The sequence below is a fragment of the Heloderma suspectum genome, chromosome 4 (genome assembly GCF_057233095.1).
Source record: "Heloderma suspectum isolate Gila_16-S chromosome 4, 16-S_ref, whole genome shotgun sequence".
Lineage (NCBI taxonomy): Eukaryota > Metazoa > Chordata > Lepidosauria > Squamata > Helodermatidae > Heloderma > Heloderma suspectum.
Window position 1 is genome coordinate 243906006 of NC_139461.1, and position 16786 is coordinate 243922791.

A 16786-nucleotide genomic window follows, 5' to 3' on the forward strand; every position below is an offset into this window, starting at 1 on the left:
CTCAAGAAAGGAAGTTGAGTCACAGTCTACAGGGGAAAGCAAAACCCTCCAGGATCAACTCAAATCAGTGCCAAAGGGGGAAATGTGGCAATGATCAATGAGTTAGATTCAGAATGTGAAAGAAAAATCTCTCTATAGGAACAAATTTCAGGCTTTAATGCTTCAAGAGCTTAGGAAAAGTTATCACCCTCTCTCCCTTCTACTTTTCACAGAGATATTCCCCTAAGTCTGAAGGAAAACTGGAAGGCAAAAAGACAGAAGACTGTGGGGAAAGGACCTGCGCTCTTCAAAGGCATCAGTGTCTCCACAGACCATCTCTACAGCTTGTGAGGGCACTGGAAAGAAATGAAGGAGGGCTCTCAAACCAGGGTTTTTCACTGTTTCAGTGCCATCACATACCACAGGATGGTATGGGGCTGGATCCAAACCAGGGTAAACAGGTTGGTAAGGAATCTTAGATACCCATTTCTCAAGTTAATTCCAGCCTCTGCCCAGTGAGTCCCCCTCACAGCATTATTGAGAGAAGAAAGCTAAGTAATGTTGTAATAGTAGTAAAGTTACACAAGACTCTTAAAGGCATAGGTCAAAACCTTCTGAAACCCCAGGACAAAATGAGTGCCAGGGTGTGCAGCAAGGGTTAGAGTGTGGGAGTAGCACTGGGGAGACCTGGCTCCAAACCACTACACAGCCAAGAACCTTACTGGGTGACCTTGGGCCAGTCACCAACTCTCATCCAAACTTACCTCACAGAGTTGTTGTGAGGATAAAAGGGGGAGGAGAGCCATGTACACTGCCTTGACCTCCTTGGAGAAAAGGTGTGATATAAATGTAATAAAATGAAATGAAATGCAGCATTAGTTAATCTTTAAAGAAATTGGGGAGGGGGACAGACCCAGACAAATGAGAAAGTAAAAATATAACTGTTAACGTAACCCTCATCTGAAACTGGTATAAATGTAAAAAGCAAGTGTTTGAGCTTAGTTGCTTATTGTTTTATTTTAGAAGTACTAATTCCATTTGTTCCTCAGGCAGATGCCATCTCAGGTAAAACAGCAAGTCAAGCTTTCCAAATCCAGGTCTGTGTGCAGTTCACAGTCTGAAATCAGTTGACAGCCAAGCAAAAGGTAATAGGCAACCTGGAAAACATCCCTTTTTAAGGGAAGCCAATGCACGTGGTAGGTATGGGCCTCTGACTTCACAAAGCTAAGTTGCTTTGAGCCAATCTCTTGCTAGTTCCCACGATAGCAGAGGCTTAATTAACCGTGCATATTTTAGTCACGCAGAACACAAACCTAATTTCCTTGGTATAAGTGGATGTCAGTGGGGGGTAAGGTAGAGACAGGAAGGATGGTGGCATTGTATCTCTCCCTCTAGGGTTCTGTCTGGCATAGCCTTGTTAATTGAATAGATTCTTTAATGGGCTCGGGGCACTTGACAGCTCTTTCCGTTCTAATGAATGACACCTCTACAAATGAAACTTTGACTGTGAGCTAAGTTGAACAATGCTATGACATAGATGCACTTTTGGTCAAGTAGATAAAAACCATATTAATGACGAGCTAAGGACTCATTAATATGATTGCCTGTGGGGGTCAGAAAACCTCAAATGCACTCTTGCCATCTGTGGCTCTGACCCTTTGTGTCTCTCTGCAGACCAACCTGCTTTTATATCCAAGGGGCACTAGCCATCCTAGGGATGATGCAGGCATCAGGTTGGGGCTCGAAGCTCTGCGATTTCTTGCCAGCTCAGCCCCACGAATGCCAGTCCGCAGATCCCTTGCCGAGCTGCCATTTTGAGTACAAATGCCAGAGCAGACTTTTTCATAAATAACCATTTACATAAATGGTGGCCATACAGTGGCCATTTACACAACATTGCACAACACGTTACATAAATGGCTGCTTTACAGCCACCATTTATATAAATGGTCATTCATTAAAAAGGTCGAGCCACTATTTTTTTCGCTAAATGGCGGATTGACAAGGGACCACCTGTGGACCACCCAGGGGCTTGCCACATGCCGTGAGCAGCATCAGGCAGCCAGTGAGCAGTGCACAGGGCAAGAAATGGTGAGTTTCTCCATCCCTGAGCCATCCAGATATGTTGCAGTGCCTCTGGCTGCCCTTGGCTTATTTCCTCTGATGTCATAACAAGACCTGTCAGCCCTTGCCTGAGGCAGCTTACGGGGGCTTTTGAATTCACAGAATTTTCATTTTGCATTCTGTGAGCAGTTTATGTAAAACTGAATTCCTCTTATCTATTTGGGAAGTCCATGGGCTTTCAAAGGACACCTGGCTGCTGCAGATCAGTTCAATGGTTTCAAACCTTTTTAATAAAAGGCAGAGAGACACGCGATGCTTATGGATATGACAGGGCACAGCTGAATCAGCTTTCTTTACAAGCAAGGGGCATATTTTCTTCTTGGTGAACAGTAGGGATGTCAGAGAATTCCACAACGGATCTCAGTGAGGCCGAATGCCAGTGCATTCGGCCCCCCGAAAACTGTTGCGGAACAAAGCCCCTGCCCCCCCAACCCACGAAAGGCATGTGGGACGAAGTGCCCACCGCCCCCACCATGCGAAAGGCTTGCAAAACGGAGCACTTACCTGCTCCTGTCAGCGCTGGTGTGCAAATGGCAGCCGTCCTGCAGCCGCCATTCGCTTGTTCCTCTTCAGCCGTGATAGGCTACGTAAATACTTATGTAGCCTATCACAACTAATGCAGGGACACCATTTGCATCCCTGTGGAGGCCGTGATAGGCTACATAAATATTTACGTAGCCTATCACGGCGGGGGGGGGGGACCCAGCGTACGCAATTGCAGCGGCTACCGCCATTTGCGTACACTGGGGTTTTCCCCACACCGTGATAGGCTACGTAAATTTTTACGTAGCCTATCATGGTGAAAGAAAGGGACGCAAATGATGGTGGCTATGACAGCTGCCATTTGCGTCCCTGCAGGGCTGCCCAGCAGCCAGATGTCTGGCTGTGGGCGGCCAGAGCCAGCTGGCGGCTCCGCGGCTTGGCCGCGGAGCGGAGCCGGCCAGCCAGGATTCCGGGGGGGGGGCACGGAGTGCCTCCCCCCCCATCAAGGATTCCGGGGGGAGGGATGGAGCACCTCCCCCCCAGCAGAACCCAGCAGAGCCAGGTAAGCGGGATTTCGTACACCCCTAGTGAACAGGCAATGTTAGAAACTGGTTGACATGAGAAACAAAGATGAAGCTTGACCTGGAAGACTTACTTTTATGGAAGGGGTAGGGTTTTATGAGAAATTTGTTTCAGTTTGTTTTTTATCGGGATTTACCCAATAAGAACCTTCTCAACCAAACATGGACTTGGATGCAATCTGTGGTCGAAATCCATACATTTCCAAGCTGGCAATGTGATTTGAAGACCAAAAAAATGCACCCAACAGTATGCATACATTTGAAAAATGTGCATGAAAAAACACATACTTTTGAAAAATGCACACAAATACATGTTAATCAATGGGAGGAAAATGTGTACATTTAAATGCTGTGCACAATTGCTGTGTTCTTTTGGAAAAATATACATGAAAATATGCATGGATTTTCATGTGAAAAGGAAAAACGAAGCTCACAATCTGATACAGACTCTGAGACAGAATTTGGAGAACTTAGTTGAACTCGGGTTTTGCTTATTCCCACACTCCTAGACAGGGGTGGGAAACATGTGGGCCCCCTGATGTTGTTGGGCTGCAACTCCCATCAGCCTTAGCCAGCATTGCCAATGGTGAAGGATGATGGGAATTGCAGTCAAACAACATCTAGAGGGCTGCACATTCCACATCCCTGCTCTGTGGGTCAGCATGAGAATTTCAGAATGCTGTTAGGGCATTATGCAGTTAATGCCAGTTACATCCATCCCTCACAGATCCAAAGAAGTCAGCGGCTTGACAAATATTTAGATAGGCAAAGTGAGAAAGATTGACAAGGAACACTGGAAGGACTATGGGCATGGGATAATATGATGTGCTAGAAAACAATACTGACAAGGCACAGGCGGTTAAAACTGGAGTGGGGGGAAGCATGTGAAACTAGAGATGTACAAATGTGTCTCTTTCTGGGCTGTGTCACTTGTGCATGTTTTTACCCATAATTCCCTTCCCTTCCATTTGTACATTGTTGTTGTTCAGTCATTAAGTTGTGTCCAACTCTTCGTGACCCCATGGACCATAGCACGCCAGGCCCTCCTGTCCTCCGCTCTCTCTCGGAGTATGCTCAAGTTCATATCTGTACATTAATCTCCATTAAAAAATATTAATATTCATACTTCAATTGGTATTTTGTTACATTTAAGCTGCAGAGTACTGTGTCCCATGGATACATAAGTTGCAACCTGCACATTAGTCCAGGAGATGCGGAACAGCTCATTTCATATAGGAATTTGCATAGATCTGAATCTTCATGCATCCCTATGCGATGCATCTTTGCAAAGGACGTAGAATATCTGACAATGCTCCCATTGTTTCAATGAGATTTGCACAGGATAATTTCTTGGTGGACTGTGCCCACTGACAGGTTCAGAATCAATGAAGATATCCAGGTGATATTTGAACACTGTTCTGTAGAAGGAGCTGACCTTTGAAGAAGCTTAGAAAAAATGCCCAAGGTGTTGTAAGGACACCAAGCAAAACATGGCCATCTCTAAAGCATACACACCATATAATATATACCAAACTGATGGTTGTGATTTCCGCCACACAAATTCCATGGCTGCTTTCAGTTAATACCTTAAAACAAGAAGGGAAAACTATTCCAAGCAAAATAACACACTTGTAGAAAATCTGGAAAAGGATTTTTAATTATCAGCCAAACAAAAAAGAGGGGGCAGATTGATGCCTAGTAATAGTGGGGACACATCTGCCAAATGGCAGTGGAAGGCTCTTCTGAAACTGTGACCCATTTATCTAAGTGCTGGGATGGGAGCCTCACTCTTCTGCAAATCTAGCACCAAAAGCAGCCTACAGACATGAAAGGAGAAAATGCGTAAGTATGAAAAATGTATGAAGAATGGCATTGGGACATTGAGGAACAAACCAAAAGCAAAGTAACAAAACCTTCAACAAAGAGTTAATTGCAACACAGAAAGGAAATGCAGCAAAGGGTACTGCAGTAGCAATATCTGTAATCTGTGTGATCAGTGCTTTGTTTATATCTTTGTTATCTAGTACATTTATAACCTGGCTTTCTTCCATGACAGAACTCAAGACAGTGTACAAGGTTCCCAGATGTCACCTATCTGGGCACTGACTAGATCCCGGACTACTTATCTTCAGCACATAGCTGCATTTTATGTGTCCTTTGACCATGAACTGAGACTAGAGATGTTAGAGAAATCCACAACAGAATCAAATGAGTTCAGGTTTCTATGAATACAACCTGCAGATTCCGCAGCGGACTGGCTTTTCCTAAATCACATGGATTCTGCAGTCTTTCAGACCAGATTTTCTTTTTACTTTCTGGAATTTTGCACCAATGTCGTTGTAGAAAAATAGGTATTAAAAAAAACAACAACAGCCAAAAATGTACATTTCCCCCATAGGCTAAAGGAGGAAAATGTTCATTTTGGCGAGATTTGTACATTGGGAGGGGGGATTTGTGGAAGGGCCGCGGTGGCTCAGTGGTTAAGACGCTGAACTGCAGACTGGAAGGTCGGCAGGTCAGCAGTTCGAGACCCGAGTGCCGCGTGACGGAGTGAGCTCCCGTCTTCAGTCCCAGCTTCTGCCAACCTAGCAGTTTGAAAGCAAGAAATTGCAAGTAGATAAATAGGTACCGCCTCGGCGGGAAAGGTAACAGCGTTCCGTGCACCTCGGTGTTCAGTCATGCCGGCCACATGACCACGGAAGCGTCTTCGGACAGCGCTGGCTCTAACGGGGATGAGCACCGCACCCTAGAGTAGGACACGACTGGTTGGGGACACCTTTTAACTTTTTAGGGGGGATTTGTGCATTTGGGGGGGGGATTTGTGCATTTCCTCTGGTGTTAATTTGTGCAAAATTCAGGAAATTTATCAGTATGTGCAATTGCATCACTTTCTTAGGCTGAATCACATTAGGAAGGCAGAAAAGTGTCAACTTCTTTTGATTCTATTTTATAGAAGCTGCTGTTACTTCAAATAAAGGTTTAATATAATCTATTTATAAAATCCTTCAAATGCCATTACTGGATGACAAGTCATCCTATGTGCAGGCATGGGAGAATGACTCAGGTGAGTCTTTGGAAGACAATGACTGGCAGTGTGTTTGGACTTCTTTTGCATTTTTAATCAAGCAACACTAATTTAAAGTTGCCCAGTAAGGGCACTAAAGCATTATCAACTGGGCATGTCAAGAAGAGATACATCAGACTTCCTGCCTCAGGGTTGAGAAATGGTTAATTGTGCATTTATCAGCCTCTCCAAAGATATCCTCAGCTAATGCACAAGAGCTTCCCACCTACAATAAGGGAATCATATAATTTACTGAAAAGCTCTGACACCATCACCTACAATTTACAGCAACAGACCTGATACTGGCTTCATTTGCTGACCTTTCAACCATTTCAGCCGGGATCCATCACTAAAGGTATCACAATAATTACTGGGTTGTTAGGGAAGAATTTTCTAAACGGCATATGTGTGTTTATGTATGTGTCCTCATGTATGTTAGCACAAAGAAGTGTCTTTGTGTGGTCCAGTGTATCAGAAATTTGTTCCACCCTGTTCTCCCCAATAGGGACCATAGCTTAGAACAGGGGTGAGCAGAAAGTAGGTCAGCATCTATTGGCATGTTCAGCAAGGGTTTCTGATTCCCAAGTGTAACAATAGCAACAACAAGTTTTTAAACACTGTATATTGTGTTTTAACGTTTTAACTTTTGTAACCCACCCAGAGAGCTTCGGCTATGGGGCGGTATAGAAACGTAATAAATAAATAAATACTGTAAATACATAAATAAATAAATTTAACTAAACATTGTTGTTCTTTTTACTGAACTTGGCTGCTGAAACAAAGAATGCTTTGGAAGGAATCAGGATTGCATTTTTGTATGAAATGTCTATGAGTTCAGTTCTGGTACTGAACACAAACCCCTGGGCAGAGTACATGCTCAGAGGTACTCTGTTCTTTAATTCTAGGTGTACACTATCCAGCCCCTTGAGTCACTATTTTTCCCCAGCTTGGGTTGATGGACCTTGGGATTCTAGCAAAAACTTAAGCAGATCCTGCAACCCTGAAGTCTTCCTACCTTAAGCCTTAGAACACTTAAGCAGGCTTCCACGTGATCAAGGCATCTGTGCAATCAGGAGGTCCAATCATGTGGAAACCTATGTGCTGCTCATGTATGAGCTTCAGCAGTGCAGATGTTCCCATCAATGCATTGATATCTAGGAGATAGGGCCAGGGATGCAATGATGGGGTGAAGCCAGCTGCATAGCCCCACTGCCTGGTAACTGCATCAATCACCTTGCACATGATTAACACATGAAGGGGCTTCTAAGAGTCCAAAAACAATGTCTGTACACCCTAAGGGCAATGATAGCAAATTTCTACTCCTTGCCGCATGCTTCAAAACTGCACAAATCAGAAAGTTGGCATTGTTGTAAACATACCTCTAACAGATGCCCTCTTAGGCAAGATGGTGACTGATCCCTCAGCCACCTCTTCAAGATCTCTCACTGGGGCAATTTTGGAACCCCAGCTGTCAGAGCCCATCCAGATGAAGTGTCCAGTCTGATTGGCCTTTTTTGCTGCCATCAGCACATTCCTGAAGAGAAAACAACAAAGCACCAGTTTATGGAATCAGCATGGCATTTATATTCAGATTAAGTTAGGCACCACAATGGCAGGGAAAGACAGTGCTCACATTGTACATGCCACATTCACTGTGAGGAGGAATCACTTGCCATGTGCAATCACACCCAGAAAGCATCCCATCCAATTTCCAATATTCATAGCACAGCATATTCATTAATTTGCCACGTCCTTTCCTCCCTAGAGCTTTATATAGATGGATACAGATGAAAACCAAAACCAAGATTATGCTTTAAGTTTTAAGTAGCCATGACATATCTTCCAAACAAACTGAGGAACCTACTTAGCACACTCATGGTGCCTCTATACAGGCCATGTCTCACAGCTTGGATATGTAGTGGTCCCCCACCTGCATTTATTTATTTATTTATTTATTATTTCATTTCTATACTGCCCAATAGCCGAAGCTCTCTGGGCAGTTCACAAAAATTAAAACCAAACAACACACAATAAAACAATTTAAAATATATAGAACATTAAAACCACAATATAACAATACAACCACAATAAAACCTAGCAGCAGTGCAGGAGTTTAAAATACAGATTTAAAACAGCAAAGATAAAAATTTAGAAACTAAAATGCTAAAATGCCTGGGAAAATAAAAAGGTCTTCACCTGGCGCCGAAAGGAATACAATGTAGATGCCAGGCGAACCTCACTAGGGAACTCATCCCAGAGCCGGGGTGCCACAGCAGAAAAAGCCCTCCTCCTAGTAGCCACCCACCTCACTTCCTTTGGCAGGGGCTCACGGAGAAGGGCCGCTGACGATGATCTTAAGGTTCGGGCAGGCACATATGGGAGGAGGCGATCCTTCAGGTAACCTGGCCCCAAGCTGTTAAGGGCTTTGAATGTTAACACCAGCACTTTGAATCGGGCCCAGAAATGGGCAGCCAGTGCAGCTGGAAAAGTACTGGTGTAATATGAGCTCGCAGGCCAGTCCCTGTTAACAATCTTGCTGCCCTATTTTGGACCAGCTGAAGTTTCCGGACCGTTTTCAAAGGCAGCCCCACGTAGCTAGGCTACCTCTCTCCCAATAAGGGCATAGTTGGTATACCAGCCTAAGCTGATAAAAAGTGCTCCGTGCCACTGAGTTCACCTGTGCCTCAAGTGACAGTTCTGGATCCAAGAGCACCCCCAAACTATGAACCTGATCCTTTAGGGGGAGTGCAACCCCCTCCAGAACAGGTTGAATATCACCTAGCCGGGCAGACAAACCACCCACTAACAGTACCTCCATCTTGTCTGGATTGAGTTTCAGTTTATTGGCCCTCATCCAGTCCATTACCGTGCCCAGGCACTGATTCAGAACAGCCACTGCCTCACCTGGTTTTGATGAGAAAGAGAGGTAGAGCTGGGTGTCATCCGCATATTGATGGCACCTCAGCCCACACCTCTGGATAACCTCCCCCAGCGGTTTCATGTAGATGTTAAACAGCATGGGGGATAAAATAGAGCCCTGTGGAACCCCATGGCACAATTGCCATGGCACAGAGCAATAATCCCCCAGCACCACCTTCTGGAATCGGCCATCCAAGTAGGAGCGGAACCACTGTAGTGCAGTGCCTCCAACTCGTAACCCATACAACCTATCCAGAAGGATACCATGGTCGATGGTATCGAAAGCCGCTGAGAGGTCCAGGAGAATCAACAGGGTCACACTCCCCCTGTCCATCTCCCAGCAGAGGTCATCCCACAGGGCGACCAAGGCAGTTTCTGTTCCAAAACCAGGCCTGAAGCCCGATTGAAATGGATCTAGATAATCTGTTTCATTCAACAGTGCCTGGAGCTGTCCTACAACCACCTGCTCAAGCACCTTGCCCAGGAAGGGGATGTTGGCCACTGGCCTATAATTGTTAACATCCTCTGGGTCCAGGTTAGGCTTTTTCAGGAGTGGTCTAATTACCGCCTCTTTTAAAGGGCAGGCACCACTCCCTCTCTCAAGGAGGAGTTTACAACCTCCTGGACCCAGCCAGACATCCCCTCCTTGTTTGATTTAATAAGCCATGAAGGGCAAGGGTCAAGCACACAAGTGGTCGATCGGACTTGGCCAAGCACCTTGTCCGTATCCTCAGGCCTCAGTAACTGAAACTCATCCAATAAAACTGGACCAGACGGTGCTCTGAACGCCTCTACCAATGGAACTGCATTAATGGTGGTGTCCAATTCATGACAAATCTGAGCGACTTTATCCTCAAAGTGCTGTGCAAACTTGTCACAGTGTGCCACCAAGGGTTCCACCGTCTCTCTCCCTGGCCCAGAATGTAACAGGCCGCGAACCACTTGGAAAAGCTCCGCTGGGCAACACTGAGAAGATGCAATGCTGGTGGAAAAGAACTGTCTCTTTGCCACCCTCACCACCACAGAGTAGGCTCGATAGTGGGCTCTTACCTGTGTTCGGTCAGACTCAGCACGAGTTTTCCTCCACCTGCGTTCTAGCTGTCTCCCCTCTTGCTTCATTGCCCTCAGCTCAGGTGTATACCAAGGAGCTGGCCGGGCTCTGCTCAGAGGGAGAGGGCGCGCCGCTTGGGTGCGATCGTGTCAACCGCCCAAGTCATCTCTGCATTCCACAGAGCGACCTGGGCTTCAACCAGCAGGAAAATCCCCCAGAGCCCTCTGGAATCCATCGGAATCCATTAATCTCTGGAGGCAGACCATTTTAATAGGTCCCCCACCCTTGCAGAGGGGGAAGGCTGCCAGGAGTCTAAACCTCAGCAGGAAGTGATCTGACCATGATAAAGGGACAGATGTTAATTCCTCCACTTTCATATCACCATCCTCCTGCCCAGTCAAGAAAACCAGATCAAGCGTGTGTCCTTTTATATGCGTTGGGCCGATGACATGTTGGGACAGCCCCATGGTTGTCATGGCGGCCATGAAGTCCTGAGCTGCCCCGGATACAGTGGCCTCGGCATGGAAGTTGAGATCCCCCAGGACCATCATCCTAGGGGTCCTCAACACCAAGTCCGAGACCACCTCCGTCAGCTCAGGCAGGGAGTGTGATGGGCAGCGGGGTGGGCGGTACACCAACAGAATCCCTAATCTGTCCCAGGTACCCAACACAAGGTACAAACACTCACAATCTGCACTCAAATGATCTTGCATAACCTGTAAATAAGGAGTGAGCATAGAAAACATGCATTGGGTGAATAAATATGGGGTGAGCATAGAAAAAAAGTAATGGCTGCTGGACACACAGAGTCAGTCACATACTAACCCTCTTCATGGGTTACTCAAATGAAGTTGCAACACCAGTGCAGTGGGGCTATGCCTTTAGCCCTGCCCCTGAGGTCACACAACTCTTCCCCTCACAGGTGAATTTCTGCAGCAGGGCACGTTTTGTATATGTGTAGTCTCCCTGCATAATTTAGAACCCCAAAAGATTAGGATTCTCTAACAGTCATAGGGACCTCAACAGACAGAAAAGGCTCTCCCCTGCAGAAGGTATCCCTACACGTACAGGGCCATGAGAAATCATGCAACCTCAGGGGTGGGGCTAAACACACAACCTCGCTGGCTTTGAGCCAGGTGACCTCAATCTGTGAGAAATCAGGGTCAAAGGTCTACAGGACAGGATAATACAAAGAGGATAATAAAAGAGCCAAGATAGCATACAGTGTTGTGTCTTCAACAAAAGAAAAGCAAGTGGAGCTTCCGCTGTGTGTTTAACTTGCAGAGTAGCAAATAAGTCAAAAATGGGTTATTATCCTGTTGAGAAAGAGAAGGAGAAGAAATGGATCCTTAAGCATGAACTCCAGAAGGGGGGCACAGAGGGAGCTAGAGCCTCCTCTAAAATTAGCCAATGAGGGCTAAGAACCCCCAAGGATGATCAGGCATTAAAGACGACTGTGGTAGTCAAAGGTGATGGATCTTCTATAATTTTTTACTTTGATCAAAAACTAGCCTAATTTTAAAAGCCCCCTGCATGTGATTAGTTCAGACCTCTAGCAAGAATGATCTCTCCCTTTCCTGGCAGTCTGTTGCATGGGGCAGGGAGGGGGAGAGGAAGAGGGAAAGGGAGAAAATGGTAACAGAAAGGGAGAGAAAATGCAGTGGTAGAAAGAGAAAAGACCCACCCATTGCTGGCATGGACCCATCTCGTCCTCCCCAACGCTGGCTTCATCCCTACCCATTGCTGGCATGTATGCTGCTGCCGCCACCACCCCGACAGATTATCTATGAGGGAATGCAGTTCTCAACAGAAAAAAGGTTGCCCACACCTAGGGAATGTTGGATAAATCTGCAACAGATTCAAATGAGTTCAGATTTCTATGAATCCAACTTGAAGATTCTTCAGCAGACCAGCTTTTTCTGAATCACATGGATTCTGTGGACTTGTGGACCATTTTCTAACCTCTGGTGGGAATTTGCGCAACTGCGCATTTGCAAATGAATGAAATTCTCGTATCAAAAATCAAAATCCATCAATCAGCAGATGACAGAATGAAGGATGCCTGAGAATCCACAAAACACAGACAGATTTAACAAGCTCTGCACATTGCTACCCACACCTAATGTATAACTTTATTACTTGCCCATTAAATAAGCAGATGTTTAAAAGCACCTGAAAACTAGGCAATATTCATCATGTCCTTGAGCTCTGCTTCCCCTACCCCTTAAAAACACTTCTGGGGATCCTTGGCATTAGGGGAAAGTGGTACCACCAGGAGTGCAGGACTATTAATGAAGCTGGAATGCGTCTGTTCCTGTGTGGTAAATAAATAAAACAAAAGAAAAGGGTGCCCCATGGATCAATGGAGATTTTGTCAATAGCAAGGTTGATTAAAAAGTGATTAAGGGAGTAGTGGCAGCAAGACTGAATGACAGGCAACTTCAGGGCCCTAAGGGAAAGTCAAGTATTTTTTGGAAAGCCATGAAAAACACAAAGAAAGAAAAACAAGGAATTCAATCAGAGAAGGGGAAAGTGCAAACATGGTAGTGATCTGGATTTTTTATTTTTTAAGAAAAGAAAGGAGAGAAATCATGGCAGTTACTGTGCAGTCAGCCTAACTCCCATCTAACCTCAACTTTTCTTACTAAAGCATATTACTATTACTGTTATTATTATTACAGCAGCACCTCCAAAAACCATTGTGTTGCAACACTTAATAAAAGCTTTTCCTTAGTCTGATGAAGCGACAGTGTGTGGTAGGAAAGAGAGCAGAGGCAAAGAAGTGGGCAGGAATTTCTCAAGGTCACTCAGTAGGCCGGTGTAACCACTGGAAACTGAAATGGTCAGGTGCAAGGCCAAACTTCTGTCTTCAAGGTCATGGAATTATTGGAGAAATTACAAGGAAACAATCTGAAAGACCATGAGTGTCATGGCTAATTCAAGCATCACCGGGTAAATCCTGTGCAGTAGTTTTCCTTATTCAGTAGAGTTCTTTGTATTGATTTCATTGGTGCTACACCCACATAGGCCAGTGTGAGGACTTTTCAAGTAATAAGTACATAGATGAAACATACAGTGGGTTAATCTACGCATAATCATGTATGTAGGTATTGGTTCAGCATAGCTAGCGACTGACAAATAAGTATATTTCCAGTAGAGATGTGTGATAAGGACCTACCAAATTTTCTCCATAAATGGGATGGGAAATGGGATGGGAAATTTTCTTCATAAATGGGATGGAAAATAATTGAAATTTAATTTTTTTTAACAAAAAACTTGAATGTGGGAGATAATGAAATTTATAGATTTGTCCATCCAGACAGAGTGCTTAGCTTAGCTCTTTAAAGTCTGTCTTTTAATCCCTGAGTTTGTGGCACAGGATTAGAGTTCCCAACACTTTTTATGACAAGCTCCTCATTGTTAACAGCTATATGGCAGGCAGGTATGACATGGTCCTGGGAATAGCTGTACCCACTGAACTTGGACAGTGCAGATGATGGGTGAGCATTTCATTCAGTTTGTTTTTTGAGAAGAACTTGCCAAAATTTGAAAATTTCTCCATAAACTGGATGGAACTGGAAAATAATTGAGAAGAAAGAAAGAAAGAAAGAAAGAAAGAAAGAAAACCTGAATGTGGGAGAAAATGAAACTGTCTGATCCATCCATCCCTACTTTCTGGTCCATGTAACTTTTAATATGTTCACTCGTAAGTCTGTTCTGAACTGTTTCTGCATTAATCTGAGAATGTTTAAAATGTGCATAAACATTTGCATTTCAATACATATTTAATATTATTTTCTCTCAAGATACACAGTTCTAAAGATATTTTATTTCAAAATACACATTTTAAAATGCACTTTGATACACTTAACAAGCCATGTACTACGTCACAATATTTGGAGAAGTGTGAAATCTGATGGACAGCTAAACTGAAATCCACACATTAGTCTAGGAGGTAGGATCAGGTCAGTTCATATCACAATTCACAAAGATCAAATTCTTTAAGAATCCCCAAGTACAGCCCTCAAGGGCTGCCAAGATGAGACAGTACCTTTGCCGGTGTTAACGTGAACTTATTGTGCTGCACAGCTAAATGGAGTTGAACAGAATGGACATGCTCCAATAATTATCCCCCTAAGCCTTCCCAAGCTGGTGCCCTTGAGATGTTTTAGACTATGACTCCCATCAACCCCAGCCAGCATGGCCAATGGTTATGAATGTTTTGTAGTCCAAACCATCTGGAGAGTACCAGGTTGGGAAAGGCTGCCCTATGTCTTCCTCCCTCTCTCAGATGGTGTAAGTCAGCAGACCTTCACTGAAGGCAATGAATCATAGTTAGGGATGTACAAGAATTTGATTTCCATTTGCAAATCATCAGAACGTTCCCTGTTTGCAACCCCAATTGCAAATGGGAGTGTGCTTGGGCGGGAGAAGCTCACACAATTCCCAAACTTGCAATTGTGTTTTAAAAAATGCATATTTTTGGAAATGTGCATTTTTCCAAAAACATGCATTTTCATGCTTTAGTAAATGGGAGGAAGATATGTACATGGAAATGTGAATATATTTTTTCCATTTGAAATGTGCACTTTTCCTGTTTGAATGAAAGAAAAGCAGGTTGCAAAAAAAAATGGGAGCAAGGCAAACTGAGTTTTGAAGTAGAGTTCGGAGAATCTCAGCAAGCATTTTCCATCCCTAATCAGAGCTCCAATCAGCACAACCCAGCATTGCTTTATACCGCCAGGGACTCTGGAATAATTTTATTTTATCCTGTCCTTCCTCCATGGAGCACAGGTCAATATACATGTTCCCCACCCTTTTATCCTCACAAAAACCTTGTTAAGTAGGTTAGGCTGAGAGGAAGACGGAAGCTGTGATTTGCCCAAGATTACCCCTTTTGCTTCACAACTGGAGGAGGAACTGAATTTGAAGAAAAGAGCAATTACAGCCAGTGACACACTCACCCTGGGATGCTTTAAATCACACAAGAACATAACTGTGCTAATAAACAGGGCTATGTATGCTGGCATGGTTATCTGGGCAGGACTCATTCTTTTATTGTGAACCCATTCTAGAGTAGCCTCCCCCAAACCTGGTGCCCTCAAGATGTTTTGGACTACAAGTCCCAGTATTCCTGATCACTACCAATGCAGGCTGGGCCTGATGGGAGTTGAAATCCAACATATGTACAGCGCACCAGATTGCGGAAGGTTGTTGTAGAGAATCTCTCACTCAAAAGACTCAAACTCAGTTCCTATCCCCCTCCCAAAGTGATGCATAGCATAATACTGCTTTTAGATTTGCAGTGATGCAATGCTTTGGGGCAAAAGCAGTGGTCTAAGCCAGTGGGGGCTGGTGGTTCTGATGTTAGTGGGGCTGTGAATCTGCTCTGGGTTTTAGTTAGAACCAGTCAAAACTCTAAAGGAGCTATCCAAGGTGCTGAACCCTATCCCCAAAATAGAATAGAATAGAAAATAGATTCACAGTCCCACCAAAATAGGAGCCAGCAGCGTCCATTGGTCTCAGCACTCTTCACAATATGTGTGCAGACCACATACAGTCCTATCTGCCACTTTCTCTCCCTCCTTTCTCTTGCACCAGTCACTATGTGAGCACCAAGCTCTGTGAGCCCAGAGGTAGGGATGTGAGAACACATCCCAGTTTGTGTTCTCTGGGTGCCCCTGAGATTTCCCCCTGCTCGCTGGCCCTCCAGGCTGCAGTCGAGCAGCCCCTCTGTGCTTGATGAGCAGCCCGCAACTTACCCGGACCTGTTCATCTCCATACCGATCGCCATGTTTAAAAAAAAATGGTGATTGGTAGCACTTACCCATAAAGCTATACGCAAAATAGCTCTGTGAACTAGAGTCTATGGGAGATTCACAGCACTTTTTGTGTATAAGTCTATATGTGCCCACATACACTTATACGCAAAAGTGCTGTGAATCACCCATAGACTCTAGTTCACAGAGCTATTTTGCGTATAGCTTTATGGGCAAGTGCCGCTGATTGCCTTTTTAAAAAAACATGGCAATTGGCACAGAGACGAAGAGGCCCAGGTAAGTTGTGGGCTGCTCATTAAGCACATAGGGGGTGCTTGACTGCAGCCCGGAGGGCCAGCAAGCAGGGTGTCAGGATGCCCCTGTTGCCCACTGACTTCTCCAATAGCCAGAATCAACACTCAGACAAAAGGGCTGCTTTCCAAGGCTTTAATTCCATTTATCCTAATGAGGCATACAGATGCTAATTGCTTGAGACTCAGAGGAACTACAGAGGAACAGCCATCTAGGGGTTTCTAAGGGTTCGGACGTCAGTTGATCTCCATTTGGGAAAAATGCAGCAACTGCCTGAACTTAAGGGGTGGGAGGGGAAGATCTCCCCCTCTCCCGTGATGCTCCTGGGCACAGCTGTTGATGTTGAGCCAATCGGGCTAAGTACCGAAGCTCGGCCCCTGCAATCTCTCGCTTGTGCCTGCGTCTGCACCTCACATCTAAAAGCTCAGATTATACCTCCCTTTCCACGCCTGGTTCACTGTCGCTCCCAGGGGTATGAGCGGGGGGGGGCTCCCCCTCCAGCTGCTCCTCTCAA

The 16786-nt window shown here is 45.0% G+C and overlaps 1 protein-coding gene across 1 annotated transcript in view; it reads right to left on the reverse strand.

Annotated features, from left to right (window-relative positions):
• GRM4 (glutamate metabotropic receptor 4) overlaps positions 1-16786 on the reverse strand; it is a 378281-nt gene that overhangs the window by 125821 nt on the left and 235674 nt on the right. The window contains exon 4 of the mRNA XM_084851663.1: positions 7611-7765. Within this exon, the coding sequence (XP_084707789.1) occupies positions 7611-7765 (155 nt within the window). The remainder of the gene's footprint in view (positions 1-7610; positions 7766-16786) is intronic.